We start from the raw sequence: 20273 nt of genomic DNA, 5'->3' as shown, positions 1-20273 counted from the left end.
TACCAGTCAAAGGTTTGGACACTTTCTCATTAGATTTAATTGGAACGCATGTCCAAACTTTTGAATGGAACTATATGTAAGTGTAAAAATGGTTTTATAAGCATGCAGCTGTGAGGGGGGTCTGGCAACGGTTGGCGGTTATCTTGTGACTGAGAAGGCTTAAATTAATCTGTTTAATCCCAGAGATGCTCTGCTCTGCCAACAATGCACTCAGGATTACTACATGCCACAAGGGGAGCGAGCGTGGAGGTCATTAACATGGAGAAACTCACCGCAGGGTAGGTGTGACCCACGTTGGCACCGTGCCGGGTGATATCAATGTTGAGGTCTTCTTCTGTGGTCTTCAGGTACACAGGGTTGTCAAAGTTCATGCTCTTCTGGTTCTTCAGCTGCCAGTTCCTCCACATCAGGTATCCGCCTGCTCCGGCCATGGCCAGCAGTACTGCAGAGGGAGAGGAAAGGGTCAGGTGAACCAGAGAGGCTGCAGGCTGAGAACAGATACGAGTGTTTGTACTCACAGACTGGCAGTATGGCCCAGGCAGCAGCAGAGCCCTTGGCTGTGGAGTCCACCTGAATGGATGTGCTCACATTTGCCTCTGAAAGACAACAGAGACCCGATCAACACAAGCTGCCACAGCCAACAAAACACAAACACTGATCTTCAGACATGCAAAGAACACGCTTTGTGTTTAACGTGCTGCAGAGGAGGAAGAGTTAGTGTGGCTCCTGATACCTCACTTTTATATCAGTCACCTAAAACTCCGTCAGTGGTTAGAACCACTTTCTGCCGTCATACTCAAGTCTCTGGGCAGCTCTCTGAAGGTGAATGCTAAACTTCCTCACAGCAGAGTGTGTGAGGGGTCTACATCACCCTGTTTTAGAGTGGATGGTGTCAGTGACGAGGTGAGCGACATGACAAACAGCTCGGCCGAAGGCAGCAGAGCGGGACAAAAATGAACTCATGTGAAGCCATGAACGCTCTCAGGATAAAAACAAAATCACAGAGCAGAAAAATGGATGGGAATAAAAATGATTCCTCAAGCTGGCCAGCAGTGTGTCAGTCACATCAAAACAATTCTTCCAGGGTTTTCTGTAAAATTCCTGGCAGAGCAAACAATTTAATAAAAATTAAACCTCTGGACTCAGAGCATATCCACACTCATGATGTCAATGACTTCATTTAACTATTGCTTGCAGTATTAAAACCACGATTAATTAATTGTAAGGATTCCTAAATGTTGCCACTTTCCAGAAAAGGATTAAACCACAGATCAGCGTAAGTAAAACATCTAGAAGTTGCTGCTCAGCGTCGCTTTTTCGTTGTGCTGGAGTGGAAAAGTATGCCAGAGGAAGAGTTATTCTCTCCAAGAACAAACAAATTACATCATCTTTATTGGATTTCTTGTGTTACAGGAAAAACGATTAAAGTGGAACTGGAGGACGAGTCGTAGGCCTGTAAAGTATGACATGAAAAGTTGCAGGATAAAAACCCAGCTTTGCAAACGCACAGTAACTGGTTTAAATGACGTTAATGTTTGCCTACCCATCCATCTCATCCAGCTTATCCAGGGTCGAGTCGTGGGGGCAGTAGCCAAAAAAAGGAGTGCACAGACCCGCTTAGCCAGTCATGCTTGGCCTAGGCGTTCCCAGGCCAAGCAAGACGTTGTCCCTCCAGCATGTCCTGAGTCTTCCGTGGTCTCCTGGTGGGACATGCCTGCAAAACCTCACCAGGGAGGCATCCTAAGCAGATGCCTGAGCCACCTCGTCTGGCTTCTGTGGATTTAGAGGAGCAGCAGTTCTGAGCTTCTCACTCCCTCTCTAAGGCAGAGCCCGGCCACCCTGCAGAGGAAACTCATTTCAGCCGCTTGCATGTGCGACCTCGTTCTTTCCAACCACAGCTCATGACCAGAGGTGAGGGTAGGAAGGTAGAGATTCACATTTCAGCTCAGCTTCACCCCAACAGACCGATGAGTCCGCATCACTAAATCCGCCACATTACATCCTCCTGTCGATCCCACTCAACCTTCCCTCACTCGTAAACAAGCCCCCGAGATACTTTAATTCCTCCCTCCACTTGGAGCAGGATTCTCGACCCAGAGAGGAAACTCTACCCTTTTCCAGCTGAGGGTCGTGGTCTCAGAATTAGAAGTGCTGATTCTCACCCCAACAGCTCCACAGAGTTGGAGATCACAGCCTGATGAGGCCAAGAGAACCACATCATCCACAATGAGCAGAGACACAATTCTGATGTTTACCTAACGCAACTACAAAATACAAACGATGCAACATTTTAATCATGTACGGCTCAGGCTGAGTTTCAAGCTCAACGTGACGAGTTGAGCACCCCATTATACGGAGGAGAAAAACCCGTCATTTGTTACGTTCCATCTACATTTTATGTTGACAATGATAGAAAAATAGAAAAGACCTCTGAGGGTTTTATTTTTACACATTTATAGAGTTAAATTTGCACCAATAACATGGCAATTCTGATCATTTCTACAACAATATTTGTGACCGTGTCCACTCAGAGCAGCTAGTGTAGCTGCAGACTGGCTACTTTAAAGGGGAATAAAACCCCAGCACACAAAATGCTACAGCGAGGGTTTGGACGAGGACTAGCAGCAGAGATCAAATTCCTCCAGTTTTAGGACAGAATTTAAAATTCACTGCAGTTTTCATTTACATCAAGAATCCAGGCTGAACACAATCATTTCAGCTCCATTTAACGTCTCTTTCTGGTGCTCCGCTGTTCTTTTACCAACTCATTTATTTTGGTGCTTTACAGATTAACAGCATGCTGTTTTCCCCCAAAGTGTGAGAATACAAAGCTGAGGGCAGTGTGGAAAAGGTGGAAATGGAAATGAGATCTGCAGGTTTACATTTTGTTCTTCCATAATACAATTCCCAGATAACCTGAAAGATTTAAGATCTGTCTTGACTACTTCATCTCCAACATGACAGTTGTAACTTTGAAGAAATTCCCCTTTTCTGCCACCAGGTGCTGCTCCAGAGTCGTGCTGTAGAGGTTCAGTGTGCTTCAACAAACAGCTGAAACACTAACAGAAGTAGACTGTATGAGTCACGCCATCAGGGCCATCCCAGAAGGAGGAAGAAAAGCCGAGCAGATGGCTTTCACCAACAAGGGTCAACCTGAATAAATGTCACATGAAAACCTCTGTCATTCAAAAACAGGAATTCAGTGCTCGCCTCTGCTCCTCGTGTTTCTGATTAGAATCCCTGCAAACACTTTGTTTTAATCTCAGGAATGTCTGAATAAATTTAATTACTCAAACAAGTTCAGTCACGTTTTTAATGTCTGAAAGGTTAGCTTAGACATCAAACTACTGAGGAATTTACACTCAGCCTCCTTTAAAACCAAGAATCAAAATCCCAGAAGAAAGAAGAGTTAACAGCCTCCAATTTTCTCTGAAACAAAGTTACTTACATTTTTAGGCATTTCATATCTTTAGAAAATGGAACAAGTAAAATTAGCAGGTTACTGAAAATGAGTCCCATTAAGTTTTAAAACATTGGCGCAGATATGAGGACAGCAGGGGTGGAATTACCCTTTAAATACCTCCGGCTACGCAGCCATTCGTTACAAATTAACTTCTCCAAGTCAGTTATCTGCAATGCAGCGAGGCCTGAAAGACGTCTGAAGGCGTGTTACCACAGAACAAACAAAGCATTACAGACGGGTTATACAGAGAGCCAGGCAGGAGACAGGCCTTCAGACCAGGATGTTAGAGCTCCACTCAGCACCATGGACACATGAGGGAATCATGCTTATAATGTGGCAGAAGAGCATAAAAAATAAATAAAAGACCTCTTGAGTCCATGGGGAGGGAGGAGAAAGTTCAACATGCTTTAAAAAAAAAAAAAAAAAAAAAGTCAAGCTCAGTGGAGATGGTTTTGTTTTACCTTGAGGTGGCTTTATTAGAGCTTTCCTACCATCCTCTGAGGGACCTTTGGAAGAAGCGTCTGTCACAGAAAAGAGCTCAGAGTCACTTTAAAAACATCACAACATCTTTCACTTCGAACAGAGACATGGAAGTAGGCTTTCTTTGAATATAGACCAGATCCCAGGAGACCAAGCCAGTAAACGTTTGTCAGATGAAAGCAGGATCCACTTTTGCCAAGAAAAAAAAAAAAAAAAAAAACACTGCAGAATTACGTTTTCATGAAGCCAAACCTGAAGTTTCTGTTGGTTTTAAGCAGGTGCTCAGTATTCAAGGATGATGCACACAAAAGCTGATCATGCAAAGGGATGACACTAAGATCTGCAGCAGTAAAGCACATCGCCTGGAGGTTCAGTCAGCACCACCAGCAAAGAACAGCTGCGACAGTAAAAATCCTTACAGCAGGACCAAGACTGAGCAGCAGTGAAGCAGGAAATCAGCTCATTTCATGATCAGAGCCAAAAAAATAATCCACATCAACGCCAGAAACCACAGCTTTCCAACACCTCTTCTCCTGAGCAGCACTGATGTGTTTGAGGGAGGATGCTACACACAAGTTTGAAATTCCAAATAATATTAATTTTAGTTTCGTATTCTAACATCAAGCAGCTGGAGAAAAACTGCTGTAGATTTACCAAACCAGTAACTGCTCAGTGAATAGGGATGTCAGTTACCCAACTTCGGTGTAAAATCATGATATTAAACGTCACAATTAATCATAAAGATCCCTGATCACATCTTATAAAAGATTACGTCTGAACCAAATCAGCAGATCAGCACAACTTCCACGCTGAAGGAAAACAAAGTTACAGCCTCACGTTGCTGATTATGTTTGTTTTGTTTCCAAGTGAGTTGCAGAAGAGGCGTGTTGGAGTGGGACAGTACAGCAGAGGAAGAGCTATTCCCTCCAAAAAACAGATCAGATCATTGTCTGATTTTTATTATAAAAAAGAAAGACCGTCATTGTGGAGAACTTACTGGCCTGTAAATCATGACAAACGTTGCAGAGAAAGAAAGAAATACACTGAAAGCTAAGCACCAGCTTCTTATGCTAAAGTAAACGTTCAGTCATTAGATAAAATGACCTTAATTTAACCAAACATACAAACACTGAAATTAAATGTTATGTCAATTGCAGTTTTGTAATTATGTATGCTTTACTGGACCACATGACACATTTAGCAGCGTTTACTGAACTAGCAGACTAGAAGAACTCTAGACTTGGATACTTAGACTGTTTAATCATAACAGACTCTTCCTGAGATTTATGTCTGTTGGTCGTCGGTGTGAAATGGTCTGTAGAAGAAACTAATAGCAAATATACCACCAGTCAAATTTACTGGTAAAGTGTCCAAACTTTTGACTAGTAGAAAATATGGTCTTGTTTCTTTTTTTCCACCGTTCCAGTATTAATGTGTCAAACAGCAGCTATTCTGCTAAAGAACAGCTGGAAGTCAAAGCTAGCTAGCTAGCTCCATGTTTTTCCTGCATTTTTAAATTCTCTACTCAGGTTAAAAAGAAATGTTCAAAATCATTTTTATTATGTAGTTTCCAGAAAGAAGCCTCCCAAGTCCCGGTAGAGCAACTGTAGGCTTTTCCATCCATTTGTTTGGAGAGAAATCAGAGTTAATATGTAAGATTTATTTATTCTTTTCACAACAAAGGGGATTTAGTTGGAAAGAGATTTCTTGGTTACTTTACTTTATATTTTGTTGACATCAATAGATAGAAAAAAAAATTAAAGATCATTTTGCACAGATAATCGTAATAATGATAAAATCATGGATTATTTGAGAAAATCTATAAGTGTGACGTCCCCATTTTGCAAACCTTAAAACCAAGGGTTTCTGAAGTTTTTTTAAGTAAAATATTTGTTATGCACATCCCTGGGCCTGAAACTGTGCCGAGTGCCTGGGGGGCTGATGCCACGTCACACACCAGTGACGATTGTGGTGAAAGTGTTGGTGTGAACTAGCAGGGCAAGAACCGACTGGCTCTTTCAGAGGAAAATGAATAAACCAGGATGACAGATAGAGAGTTAGCTTGTTTTCACCAGTAAATGATTCGCTCTTTTATTCTGTGTCAAGTTACTGATGTTCAGGTTTATGAATGTGATCATTTCTCCCTCTGATCTGTGTAGGGCTGTAAATCAGAAGGGACTGAAGCTGTGCCAACTATAATCAAAACTACAGAAACATGTTCATATCCTCCCGACATCAACTTTAGCACCATGAATCACAGCCAATAGGACATAAGATTGTTTACCTCAGAGACGAAGCCTCAGTCACACACGAAGAGGTTCCTCTCATGTTGAGTTTTTGAAGCAAGCAGCTCTTCCAGAAACGTTCGCTGCATGTTTGTCGCACATAACTAAATATGTTGCATGATCAGTTTCACACATTTTTATTTGAATGCAGTGAAAGAAAAATAAAAACATTTAAAACTTTCCATTTTCTTAGTTTGTGTCACACAAGATAGTCTTTTTGTTAAAGTTTTATTACGCGATTTCTGGCTGCCTCGTTATGACAGTGGTGTTCTAACTTTAGGGGACTTGGCCATCATTTCAAAACTGCTCCATAACATTTATCTTTTTGTTCTTGGTGTCTATAGATATGTAGGGCCCTCAGGATATATTACCAGAATCAAGCATGTGGTGTCAGTAACTATGTCTGAGTAAACTGCAAACAAAAAGTGAAATTTTACTAACAAAATTTCTAGAACAATGTTTGCAGTAAAACACTTCCAGTGTTTTGTGAACATTAAGGTCTTTATAAGGAGCGATCGAGCTTTAAGGGTCAGTAACAGACTGGGCTGTACCCTGTACAAAAGACCAGGGATTTGCTCTAAAGAATCCAGGAGGGTTTAAATTTCAACCCCCTCAAAAATTTGCACACTGCAAATTAAGTGTTGAATAGTTTCTGCTTTTCTTTGTATCAGAGAAGGAGGTGGTTCTGATTGTAACAGCCGTTTACACTAGATGTAAACAAAGCTGTTCATGATTAGCTTCAGAGTTCCATCAAAACTACTGGAGTAAGTCCAACCAACAAAAAGGACTTCAGCTCACAAAACCGAGCCTGGAAACAGTTTTACTGCAAGCAGAATACTGTAGCAATCAAAGTGCAGTCTAAAAACACTCCAGAGGCAGCCTCAAGAATCCCTTGTTGGTAGTTTAGAGGTTCAGACCTGAAGCGAGGAGAGCTGCCTGTTACTGTCTCTCACTAACAAGATTAGAGCTGGTCAAAGCTGCAACAACAATTCTATACAGATCCTTTCAGTCCAGCTGAGACGGCTGGAAAATGGGATAAATATGTTGGCTGCTGGTGTAGCAATGAGCAATGAAGCTTTAGTAAAAAGGCTCAAGTTGTAGGAAGGTGGAGGAACTCTTAGAATGACAAGCGCCCCTTTCAACCTCCCTCCACAACTATACCTATGGATGTGTAAAAAGGAGAAATGTGCAAAATGCCTCCATTACTGAGCAGCACCTAAGCCGAGCAATTTATGGAGGTCGCACTTCATAGATCATACGAAAAAAATACAAGACTATTAAGCTGATAAAATGTACAAAAGAACATCTAGACTAACCCCCACCCCACCAGTCCGGGTGGTTCATTCATCGGTGGCTGTGAAGAGCCTGGAGGCAGCTCCAGATTCCCAAACAGCCTGTAAGGAGGCAACTCAGGCTGCAGCAAGGCCGCTGTGTTTCTGCAGAGCAGGCAGGTTGTAAAAATCATTTCACTGCGGCTCACCCCACCTTCTGTTCACTGCTCTGGTTTCTCTTTGAATCTTTGTGGCTGTTTCAGCTACACACTGACACCGCTTCAAGATGCAACTCTCCACTCATGGAGACAAAAAAAACTAAACAAGATAATTAAGCCTTTTCAGTCCATCTTTAAGAATACGTCATAGAGGAGGTTCAAACACTTTCCTCTGGACGGCTCAAACATACAAAGTGATCCTGTGAGCAGGAAGAAGGAAACAAACGATTTCTACTCTTTAGCAGCTTTGCCAAAAGTCTAAAATGCTTCAAACAGTAAAATAAAAACTTCTAAAAAAGTAAATGTACACAAATTTTGAGCCAACAGCAGCAGCAGCTTATCTGCATGTCAAACAAATCAAAGTAAATAAAGTATTAAGTATTTAGTATCGGAGCTGATGACGGCAGGTAAGTGTGTAATAATCTCAGGATTAAATTCTTCCGTTAACCTGAACATCTCCTCAAATCTGATGACAATCCTTCAAAATAAGACATAGCTTAAAACTACTAAGTGCATAATGTACAGACATGTAAAGATGGTCCTTAAACTGACTGGATAAAATTTCAAACCAAAATCAGCCAACGTGTTGGTGTTAAACATCAGGCCCCTGAACATTTCAACACAACTTTTACTGAAGTTTTTACCTAAAAGCTGCTCGTGTGTGTGAAGTGGAATTCAGCCTTGAAATTCTTCTGCTGCTGGAGCCGATTGCCAGAGAAGCTGCTGAACATGACGGGAACTTTGTCACCCTCTCTACACAGCACAGCGAACAAAGTGTGTTTTCTCAGTTTTCTCATCAATTTATGAACACATACACAAATTTAGTCCTTTTTGGGAAATTTTCCATTTCTACCACCTGTGATAAAAAAAAAGAAAAAAAAAAGAAAAGAAAACATTTTAGAAACTACTTTTACAGGCCAGTTTCTACCACAACACTTAATATTTGCTATGAGAAATTAAAATGTTATCCAGTCCAGAAGGAGATTAATTTAAAACTTGGAGGAAAATATTTACAAATAAGTTTAGATGAATCCCTGTATTTGAGAATATCTGGATTAAATATTCCAAACTAACCAGTCTTTAAGACAAAGTTGAACCCTAGACCATGATCACAGTAACAGGTTTGAAAACCTTTCTAAACACCAGAAAAGAAATAAATCCCAATCCCATATAAAAGTGGCTCCAACTGAATAAACAGGCTGTGATAGCTGGACGTTTACTTTAACTCCCCTCCTTTTGTCCTGCTAGTGTTCACTAGTAAAGTGATCAAGGACAAAAGTTCTAGTTTTCCACTGGGACTGAATGTCAAGCCTCCTGCACCCCCTCTCTCTTTCAGACAATATCACCGATACAAGGATGAAGCAAAGACATGAAAAAGAAGGTAACAGCAAAGTTAGAGGATCACTACAGAGAACAGGCTGCAGAAAGCCTCGCGCTCCAGTTAAGAAGAAAACTAAACAGACTTTACTCTGGAGGATGGCGGTGCAGAGTTGTCAGGGAGATGCTCCTGGACTCTGAATACCAGTGTCTCGTTCTTAAGTTTGAGTCCAATTAGGTGGGTATGAGCAGTGAATTCAGCTGTCAGGTTTCTATCTGACGCTGCTTCAGTTTGAAAAGGCTAATCTGTGGGAGAACAGAAAGGCGCTGGACCGCTGGAGACGAAAACAAAGAGGCAGCCGGCAGCGTTTCCAAGCAACCTTCTCCCAGCGAAACGGCATAATGAGGACAGGACTCCAATTTTCATTTATATTCCTTCAAAAACAAAAACACTAAATAAATACTGAATGACTAAAAACCAATACTTCCCAACTGCACGCAGAACCTAAATCCACTTGGTATCAATTAGATTTTGAAAGAAAAAGCATTCAAGTTGACGAAGAGCTGAGAATGGAAGAATACACACAGAACTATGCCAAACGTATTTCCATTTGCTTTCAACATTAAAGCAGTTTGGCCCAAAACGTCTTATAAAAAAGGAGGCCTCCATTCTTGGGCCTCCTCTTTTGTTCTGAATGGCCCAGATTAAACAAAAACAAGTTATCAGACCATAACTGTGTCCACAGTGCAACTATATAACAAACACCACAAACACACTGCAAGCCCACAAAGTCCTGGAACAAGTGATTATATATCCAACGTTTGGACTCAGTCCCATTTCAGACTTGCCATTTGGAAGTTAGTTTGGCACCGCTGCAAATTTCCAAAACTTAGAAAAGGCTTCCTAAGTTTTAACGTACCTAAAAAGGGACTATAACCTTACAAGTGTACTTAATTGTCATTTGTTTAACCTAGAATGCAAATATAGTTTAAACACTTGTATATAAATTTAGTTAAAAACTATTTTAAACATTTACATCAAAGCGGCTTTTGTAGAACTATTTACAAAACAATCAGGTGTCCCCAAAAGATGCCACATAAATTATTTCTTCCAAGATTTGTTCCAGAAGACAGGACATCACAGGTCTGATGTTTCCAGGGTGTGGAAGTCCTCCTGTCCACTAGGTGGCAACACCTTAATCTGCTTTTGGTCACTCCCTCAACACTGCCTCTTCCTCAGCAAAAAAATGCATCAGTGATCTTTTATTGGTTGATGTGGTGCATGATTTGGATGTTCCAGTTTCAGATCTGAAGCTGGCCATGCCGGGTTCTTGATGTGGTGATCCTCTATCCAGATCTAGGTTTCCCTGGCTGTGTGGCCTGGAGGAAAATCCTGATGGGAGCACAGTCTTAGTGTAAGGAAGTTAATGTTTTTCTTTAATCTGTCTGTTTGCCACCGTTTAAAATGAAAATATACTTTATCTCAGAGGGAAATTACATGACGGTTTCTTGATGTCAGCCTTTGTTCTTGAGCGATGAGTTTGTGGTCATCACTTGCAGTTCATAGTTTTTGCCTGCTGCCAGACTGGAGCTTCGTTGTCCTCAAAGAAGAACTGCGCTTGTGTAGGAAATTTTGTTTTTGGTAGTAATACTCAGATGTGGATTGAAGAATAAATGGCAGTCGTCTCTTTACTCCAGAGATGTATGAGTTCGCCCACATGGAGAAGCTGCTTTTTAGATTTTATTATCAGTGTTATGCTCTTATCTCCATTTTACTTTGTTAATATATGTATACTTACACCTAGTCGCTTAGTTTTAAGCACTTTTGTCTTAAAAGTTCTATAGATAAAGTTTGATTGAAATAAAAAGGAGCATATTGACTAATCTGGGATCATTTCCATGTTCATCTGCTTTACTGAATTCAGAAAAGCAATGTTCAGCTGGAGCTCAGTGCGGTTATAAAATGCTGGTGGGCAACAAGTAGATCTAAATTCTTTGAATATTACAATACAATGTTCTAAGCAGACCAGACGGCACATTACTCATTACTACCTAGTAGTAGCTTGCAACTTGACCAAATTACTTGTGAACATCTCTGGTGCAGTGTTTCCAAACAAGGATAGTATTTGGAAAGCTCAATTCATTCACATTGTTTGCTTTAAAATGGCACAGTGCATCAAATCAGCCACCTGCTTCTCTCACACAGTCCATCCCGTGTTCGTATGTGTTAAACGCAAAAAGATTTCCTTATTTTTCAGCACTTTTAAGCCATTTTTAAACCCACCCAGAGAAAAGTTACTTTCTGTGCAGACACCGTCTCTCCCACCTCATTCTACAGCAGGTACAAAGAAAGACCAGGACAGCTGAATAACTTCATTCTTTGGCAAATGCTTGTTATGGGAAACCTCATCCAAAAGTTGGTTTGACACCATTTCAACATGATTTTGCAACATGAGCCAAGAGTCTGATACATGAAGGCACACTTTTCCAGCCTGGTGTGGGGAATCTGACAGATCCGAGACAAACTGGGACAACCAGAAGAAACTCCTGCTACACTGCACAGTGTCTGCTGGTAATGGGCCAATGGCCACGGCTTTGAAACAACAGACAGTTCTAACAGTCAGATTTTAGAGTTTTGAAGACGGCACACACCAACACTGCGGCTAAAAGGTGGCACAGCAGCAAACAATTAAGGAGGATCAAACTCAAGAACTGACAAAGCAACAGTAGGGATGGAGCAGGAGAACATGGAGCTGCAGCTGAGGTGTGACGAAGGGCTCTGACTTGCCAAAGAAAAGAAGAAAAACTGGATCACATCAAACTGACTCAGCTGCTGTTAAGTTGTCAGACTACCAACACAAACAGCTGGGTTTGGAGCTGGCACGGACACAGACGGAAAACAAGAATTCGTACAGGAAACATACACAACACGGAAGCATGCCAGAGCAAGCACAGGGAAAGCCAGGGACTGCCTTTAAACAGATTGTATATTATGTACAGTATTAAACACCAGCTGTACTGTATGTTTAAGAGCCAAAGTTATGAAGTGGATAGATGGATTACTGGTCGTCTCCGCCACTGAATACCTGGAACTTATAAACCTCACTGTGTTCAACAAATTTACAGACATCAGTGATGTGTAACAAGCAGTCAACTTCAGTCCAGTTAGTATCTCAGTTTGGATCAGGACTCCAGATTAACGTGATTTTTGATTAGCAGCCAGTGTGACTGGTATTTTGTCTAAAGATGCCAACCAATCAGGAGATCCTGAAGATGGTTTGGGAATCCTGAGGGTCTCAAATTGTAGGTTTATGAGCACAGCTAGCTGGGTGGAGGCTCCAGGGCCAGCACAGCACCCATGTCCAGCAACCTCCTGCGCCACCATTCTGCTTCTATTCATGTCAACCTCCTTAAAGCTTTTAACTTCAGTGCTTTTCTCATACATATTCTGCCCAAACCGCATTTTTATATAAAGAAAACACTAGAAAGAAGTTTCGCAAACTAAAAATTTGTCAGAAAATAGGAGTATTCTGGTTCAGAGTTTAACCTAAAATCAGATTAAACATCTTATAAGCTCAGTGGCCTATTTACAATTAGTCATGCATGCAAACTGCATGAGTAATTCAGATGTTTGTGTGTGTGTGTGTGTGTGTGTGTGTGTATTTTACATGCTGCGACTCACCTGGTCTGCATCGTAAGCCATCAGCAGCCAGCTCCTGTCCCTCTGGACACACGCAGCTGTATTTGGGCGAATGCTTATTGATCTGTGGTGCTGGCAGACACATGTAGCTGCAGCCTCCATTTTCACCTCTCTCTGTGCACCAGTTAGTACCTGCACACAAGAGCTCTGGTTAGCTGACCATGCACAAAGAAAAGAAAGTTAAAAAGTGCAGAAACTGAGGAACATCTTAAAGCTGACCTACTTAAGTGACTCCACGGGATCAAAATCTTCCAAAACAAAATGTTTTAAGCTGATCAGCCTTTTTTTTGGGGGGGGGGGGGAGTTTCTCGGCCAAACAAACTGTTAATATCGTTCTGCGATTCCCACTCAGCAAGTTCTTACCAGACAGCTGAATCAGCTCGTGGTAGACGATAATGTCCTGGGGGTCATTCAGATTGCTGGCCAGCGTCACCACATCAGAGCCAGTAAACTTGTTGGCACCGTAGATGGCTTCATTTTCTCCATCCGTCCAGAAGACTCTGTCCTGGATAAAGAACACACACGATCCTTTTCTATTCCTCACTATAAAGCACAAGTCTCTGTACAACATGACAAAGTCCAAAACACACAATGAAACAGAAAAGTTCACAGGCTGGACCAAAGGTGTTCATATTACTGTAAGCACTGATTCTAAAAGGAGTTATTCAGCATAGCTGTCACATTTAAAACTAGTTTCAAACAATCCGATTAATTAAAGAAGAATCTGGGCGGCCATGACAGTTTAACTCAATTTAACTTAGTTTAACTTAAAAAACAGGTTCTCGCACCACCTTTTTCCACCTACGTAATATTCCCAACATGAGAAACATCCTACCTCCAGGTGATGCAGAAAAACTCCAAGACTTGTCCAAGTCTTGTTACTCCAAGACTGGACTACTGCAACTCCTGATCATTGTTCTGACCCATTAATGCTCTGAAAGGCATCCAGCTGATCCCTGTTTGGGTTCAGCAAGCAGACACCTTCTCTACATTTAAGATGGTTTGAATCTTTCCCTTTTGATAAATCTTAGGGTTGGCTTGGTGAACCTTAGCCTATAGCAGCAGAACTACAAGGATGACTTAGACTACTGGGGGACATACCATGATGCACTCGTCTTTTCATTCTTTATCTTTCATGTGTAATTACTATATATGACATGTTCATTTATGTCTCCCTTTCTCAGCAGACATAGTTGATATAAAAACGGACAAAAGTGGACCATAAGCGATTTGTTTTGATTGGAATATGACTACAATTGCCTCTCACCTGTTAATGCTGGGATAGGCTCCAGCTTACCCGCAACCTGTAATGGACTAAGTGGTACGAAGAATAAATGAGTGGATTATGACTACAATTAACTGGATTGTATCTATAAAAGTGCCTTAAGACTTGTACTATAGAAATAAATTTGAGTTGAAATCTGAATCAATATTAATATAGTGTAAAGACTGCTGTATATAATTAAAGCTTCCACACGCCATGATTAAAGCAGTTATATCTTTGGAACCACAGCATCAACATCACCTCCTTAATGTTCAAATTGTTCACACATGTACACACAGTGCTTCCATGACTGCATGAGGAAAGATGTTTCATATGATCCAGGTATTAAAAAACAGACTTCATTCTTAATTATCTTAATTATCAGCCTCGTTAAGATTATATTTCCTTGTTCTAGAAACGATTCTTTAAAGACGCACTACAGAACTTTTGCATCAACGGCTAATCCAGCATCCATCCTGCAACATACCGGTACTTGGACCTCTTCTGTTCAATATGTATATGCTCCCTTTGGGTCAAATATTACAGAACTTTAGCATTAATTATCAAAGTTATGCAGACGATACACAACTTTGTGTCTGTCACCAGATGACTGCAGCCCAACAGACTTATTGTGTCAGTGTCCGGAGCAAATAAACACCTGGATGAAGGAGAATTTTCTACAATTAAATGAAGACAAAACTAAAATTATTCTGTTTGGTAGCAAAGAGAAGAGGGTCAGCATTGGTAAACACATGGAGACTCTGGCTCTTAAAAATCACCAACCAAGTTCGTAACCTTGGAGTGTTGATAGACTCAGATCTGACGTTCAGCAGCCACATCAAAGCTTCACTAAGAAGCTTTTTACCAGCTCAGAAACATCAACAGAATTAAAAGTTTAGTCTCCCAGAAAGACCAAGAGAAACTCATCCATGCATTCATCTCCAGTAGGCTGGATTCCTGTAATGGTCTTTTAACAGGACTTCCTAAAAAGAGCATTAAACATCTGCAGCTCATCCAAAACGCTGCTGCTAGGAATTGAACCAGGACTAAGAGATCTGAACACATCACACCAGTTCTGAAATCTTTACACTGGTTTCCAGTCAGTCACAGAACAGATTTTAAAACCCTTCTGATTGTTTACATCCCAGAACGGTTAAGGCCCAGAATACATCTGTGATATGTTCAGAGAATATAAACCTAGCAGAGCTCTTAGATCCAAAGACTCTGGTCAACTAGTCCAGACCAGAGTCCAGACCAGAGTCCAGACTAAAGATGGAGAAGCAGCATTTAGCTGTTATGCTGCAAACAAATGGAACAAACTGCCAGTGGAGATTAAACTTTCACCAAAGGTGGACATTTTTAAATCCAGGTTAAAAACATTTTTCTCATGAGCACATGCATGAAATCTTACTTTTTAACTTATTATTGCTTTTAATGATTTTAATGTAATTATATTATAATTCTTGCTATGTGTTGCTGCCTTTTACTATTTAATATCTGTAATGCATTTGTTTTATGTAAAGCACTTTGAATTGTCCTGTACATGATATGTGCTGTACAAATAAACTGCCTTGCCTTGCTATGATCTCTCCAGCCAGTAAAAGAGTCATCTTGAATCTAGTCTTAATCTCTTGCTCTGTCCCACTCTTCCTCCGATAATGCCTTCTTGATTTTCTTTGCTTAATCAGCTATGATGAGTGTTCAAAAACGGCAGGTGTGTGCTGACACATTTGGATTTTTTAAATTATAGAAAACATTTTTACTTTAACACCGATTTGAGACATTATAGCTAGCACTTTAACCTTATTCCATCCTGTGATTGGCAGCCATAAAAATCTGATTAGTTTATATCTGAAGCATCCAAGCGTGAGCGTAAGGCTGCAATACCTCAAAAACTGTGAGAGCAAAGGGATGAGCCAGGTAGTCTGGAGACTGCAACACTTTCTTCCTGTTATCCCCGTTCAGATCAACACTGCAGAGCATGTGCAGCTTGGAGTCAACCCAGTACAACCTGCCTTTGATCAGATCTGGCGGCAAGATGGAGGAAAATTAAAGAGGAAGATTAATAAATAAGAGGTGAGAATAAGAGAAAAGAAGGAGAGAACAAAGTAGAATGGGCAAAAACTAAAGAGGGAGAAGATGAGAAAAGTAAAATCAACATTTGGCTAATCAGGACAAATCAATTATTTCTAATAGGATGAGCGATGCCGGTGCAGAGATCATCCTCTCAGTCACTGATAGATTAAATTAAATTAATGCTAAATAAACACGTTGAAGAAAATTTGGATGTAAAAATAGTTTAAACTTCTGATAACAGATCAGAAGAAGAAAAAATCTTCAGTGTTTATGTTCTTACCCAGTGTGATCCCATTAGGCCACTGGATGTCAGTTGCTACCAGAACCCGTCTGTCCACTCCATTCATGCCAGACTTCTCGATCTTGGCAGGCTCACCCCAGTCAGACCAGTACAGAAACCTACAGAACCAACACACACACACCTTTACAACTGATCTGCAAATGTGCACCATCAACTATAGAACGAGATTTTCTACCCACCCAGACAGTGGGTCCACAGCGATGGAGGCTGGTTCTTTCAGGCCTCTGTTAAACAGAACTTTCTGTTTGGTTCCATTAAAGTTGGAGACAGAAATGGTTTTGGTGGCGAGGTCGGACCAGTACAAGTTCTTGTAGATCCAGTCCACTGCGACTCCCACTGGAGTCTGGACGTTGTCTATCACTGTCTTGTGTGTCCCAACATCCCCACGTTTATCCAGAACAGTGCTGATGAGGAAAAGAACCAGGTCAACAGACATTCGCAGAGGTTCAAGCAAAAGATTATCACTGTATGTACAACATCTAAATATGCTGTACATGCTGAAACTATTTTAATTAATTCCCCCCCCCCTCTCTCTCTCTTTGTGCTGTCTGAACAATAAGTTTAAGCTTTAACAGCAGTTTGCTGAATGGTGAAATCCTCTCCCACTGTGCTCATTTCAATAAATATTGGAATATAAATCAGCCTAAATGATATGATAAATACTTTCAAGTGCTTTTGAAAAAATAAATAAACTAAAGAACTACAGCAACTTTTTATGATAGCTGCTGCAAATTCTGGCAATTTAGATGCCAAACACAAAAAATCTACAGAGGGACTGACTAGTAGTCTACCTGAATATGGCCTTCTGGCCCAGGTCAGCCCAGAAAATCATCTGCTGGTTAAAGTCTGCATCTAGAGCCACGGTGTTCCTCTGCTGCTCCACAATCTGAGTGTACTCCTTCCTCTCCAGACCCAGACGACGAATATCACGGCGGTTGGTGAAGATCAGGCTTGGCTCCTTACCTGTGGACAGGAAAGACTTTCTAAAGTGAGACAGTCAACTGGACAACATGATCTGTGGAAACTTAACATTTTATGGACCTGCTGCCTCCTTCAACTTTAATCTCACACAAACCTGTTAGAACAAGAGTTTGCAGTGCATGACAAACAGAGTCCGTTTCAGAGGTAAAACAAAAAAGCATCATAGGTTGGAAAACATTTCAAGTGGTGTTGCTTTCACATTTTAGGGAGTTAAGATGTGGACTCACCAACAGCCTTGCAGACACCAGTAGCTGGATCCATCTGGTAGCCGTTGTGGCATTCACACTTGTATCCTCCTTTCAGGTTGATGCAGATCTGACTGCAAATGCCAGGGTTCATACACTCATTGATGTCTGTGCACACAACAGAAAAAAAAAAGGAGGAATGAAAACTTGACATGCAGCACAACAAAAAAGGTTTTTAGGTAAAGCCTATAAAAGTTTGATATAATTTGTAAGAATAAATTTCCCCAACATTCCTAGAATTCCTAAACTCATCAGATTCAGACGAAATTAACACTTTTCTGCTGAGCAGAAATATCTGAGATTATATTAGCGTGCTTCAGTGCAGCCAGTAGGGTTCATTTCAGATGAGATTACACACATTAACCAACATACCGAGCAGCGTTTGAGGCCAAGATTGGCTCAATAATCAGACTGTGCTGGATCAGCACCTCCTTAAAAGAACCTGGAGGATTTCAGTTTTTAGGAAAAACAGATTACAGCGGCCCAAAGTCCACAATAAGATTAGTCTGACAAACACCAGCTAATTCTGGGATTTCTGGGAGACTGAGAAAGCGAGGCATCTGTGTTGTCTGTGTGAACAATCACAGGCAGGTGCAGGTCTTATGCTGCACAAGGACAAACAAAACGTTTAAATTCTGCAGTATGATGCTTTGGTGTTTCAGTTCAGTTTTAAGTACCTTTCCTATTTTTGCTGATGATCTCAGATTTCTGACAAGCAAAAACCACTTTACTGATTACTTGAGAATCTTGTTAGAAACCAAAACCATCAAGAAAAACAAGAATCTCAGAAAGGAGAGGCTATAATCTGAGAAAGTTTTGAGTTAGCTGGTATTTTTGCACTAACTGGAACACTGAAGTCCTCAGGATTAAACCCGACATGCCATCTTTAGGTTTCAGATCAGACAGTACAGATCACACACCTCCACAGGTCTTGTGGTCAATAAGCTGGAGCCCAGGTGTGCAGTCACACTCGAAGCCGATCGCCATGTCCTTGCAGATGTGAGAGCAGCCGCCGTTGTTCATGAGACACTCGTTCAGATCTGGAGTGCAGAGGAGAAAACAAGAAGACATGTCGGTTCAAAAAATGTGATGGATCAGTTTAAATCCAAGCTAAATTAAAATGTGGAGACCAAATGGTACAAAACAGGTGCAGTCAGATGATCTGAACATTTTATGAGCCTACAAACCAAAACCTGCTACTTTTCTCTGGTCTGTTAAAACCTCCCTTAGAGCCTCCATCTGAGCAGCTCACAATACCAGAAACTTAATTTACTCCGCTCAGCTGCTCGCCTCACCCTTACTCAGCAGGAAAGCCCAGTCATTTAGAAAGCAAAGATTTCTGCCAACTGAAAGGTTTCTCACATGGACTAAGTTCAAGTGAAGTTTAAGTTTAAAAGCAAGCAACTAGTTATTTTTACAATTTACATGTCCTCATCAATTCTTTCAGATATGAGTTAGTGGTCTTCCACTTCCTTGTTTTTTTTAATGATGTTGAGCGTCCAGGCAGCAGGATAAAGCTCATTTCCTGACTCAGACTCAGCCAGTGTCTGGCCTGCACCCAAACACCACATGGACCAAAATAACTCAAGTCACTGCTGTGACTTTGTGGATTGCAGGCATTAACCTTTAATCCCTAAATTAACTCATTTTAGGGAGCAGGCCAAAGAGCTGAAGGAGGCACTCAGGACAAAAAGACAAACAAAACAGAACAAGAACCATCAAAAAAACTAACATCCATGAATGGGAAATATTTGGCAGAGATAAGCTCCAAAATCAGATCCAACGTAGTTGTGTGGAATAAATGGGAAGAAACTACAGTCAGATCCATATATATTTGGACGCTGAAGCTTTGTCATTTTAGCCATTTACCAAAACAAATTTAAAGATTGTTATATAAATCATTGTGGACTTCCAGCTTTCACACTTTACAAGGTGAGGAATGATTCTGGAATCACGGCTCAATATGTAGCAGCAAAATGACTTTGAAAGGGAGAGGAAAGGGAGAGACCTGCAGATGACCAGGATAGGCCATTACGTCTAAACGCCCCCCCCCCTCCAACAAGAACAAAACAAAAAAAAAAAAAAAAAAAAAAAACCTACTGTTGTAGGCAAAAAAGCTGTTGGAAAATGAAAGGAACCTAACCTGGATTAATACTGGCCTTGTATTTCCAAAGTGGAGAGCACCGCAAGAGCTATGGAGGCTACAATTTGACTTGGAGCTAGCTCTTCTCCTGGACAGTACTTAACAAAAACACGAGTTACTTCAACATGTTACACAGAACAGTGATATTGTTTTGCTCAGTGTGTTTGCACTTCCGTTTGCAGACGAGGCGATTTGGGGATGGGGAAAGAGGTAGAGGGAGGTGCAGCGCACTGTTTTGGTTTACAGACTGAAATGATTTTGCTTTTTGCACCTTTAAAAATAACCCATCATGCTATATATCAGCCCAGTCAACCTACTGTGGATTAAGTCGACTAGGTCTCAAGATTCAGATGACAAACTTAATGACAATTTAGTCATTAAACAGACAAAAACTTCAAACAGACCCGAGTTCACCACAAGCCAAAGCTTCTCAGAGGAACTGACGCTGCAGTCTAATGTATTGATGTGATTGTCATGTCACATGTTAAATCATTAGATTTAAGAACAAAACAGGCATTTTAGATCTATT

General features: G+C 41.0%; 1 protein-coding gene and 1 long non-coding RNA gene across 5 annotated transcripts in view; one reads left to right on the top strand and one right to left on the bottom strand.

The window, feature by feature from the left end:
* The window catches only part of vldlr (very low density lipoprotein receptor), a 55162-nt gene that overhangs the window by 1133 nt on the left and 33756 nt on the right, over positions 1–20273 (bottom strand). For 2 of the 4 annotated variants that reach the window (XM_041970384.1, XM_041970385.1), the window contains exons 9-19: positions 18522–18641; positions 17584–17709; positions 17167–17338; positions 16555–16779; positions 16355–16473; positions 15886–16025; positions 13098–13239; positions 12717–12866; positions 3925–3984; positions 519–596; positions 273–442 (exon numbers count right to left, since the gene is read on the bottom strand). In XM_041970384.1, the coding sequence (XP_041826318.1) occupies positions 273–442; positions 519–596; positions 3925–3984; positions 12717–12866; positions 13098–13239; positions 15886–16025; positions 16355–16473; positions 16555–16779; positions 17167–17338; positions 17584–17709; positions 18522–18641 (1502 nt within the window). The remainder of the gene's footprint in view (positions 1–272; positions 443–518; positions 597–3924; positions 3985–12716; positions 12867–13097; positions 13240–15885; positions 16026–16354; positions 16474–16554; positions 16780–17166; positions 17339–17583; positions 17710–18521; positions 18642–20273) is intronic. The other 2 variants (XM_041970386.1, XM_041970387.1) reach the window with 1 other exon arrangement.
* On the top strand, positions 603–985 carry LOC121630229. The gene is made up of 2 exons (XR_006008494.1): positions 603–860; positions 924–985. It is a non-coding gene; the product is annotated as an uncharacterized LOC121630229 (long non-coding RNA).

Source organism: Melanotaenia boesemani, chromosome 19 (assembly GCF_017639745.1).
Source record: "Melanotaenia boesemani isolate fMelBoe1 chromosome 19, fMelBoe1.pri, whole genome shotgun sequence".
Taxonomy (NCBI): Eukaryota; Metazoa; Chordata; class Actinopteri; order Atheriniformes; family Melanotaeniidae; genus Melanotaenia; species Melanotaenia boesemani.
This window is presented reverse-complemented; position numbering and strand designations above follow the sequence as displayed.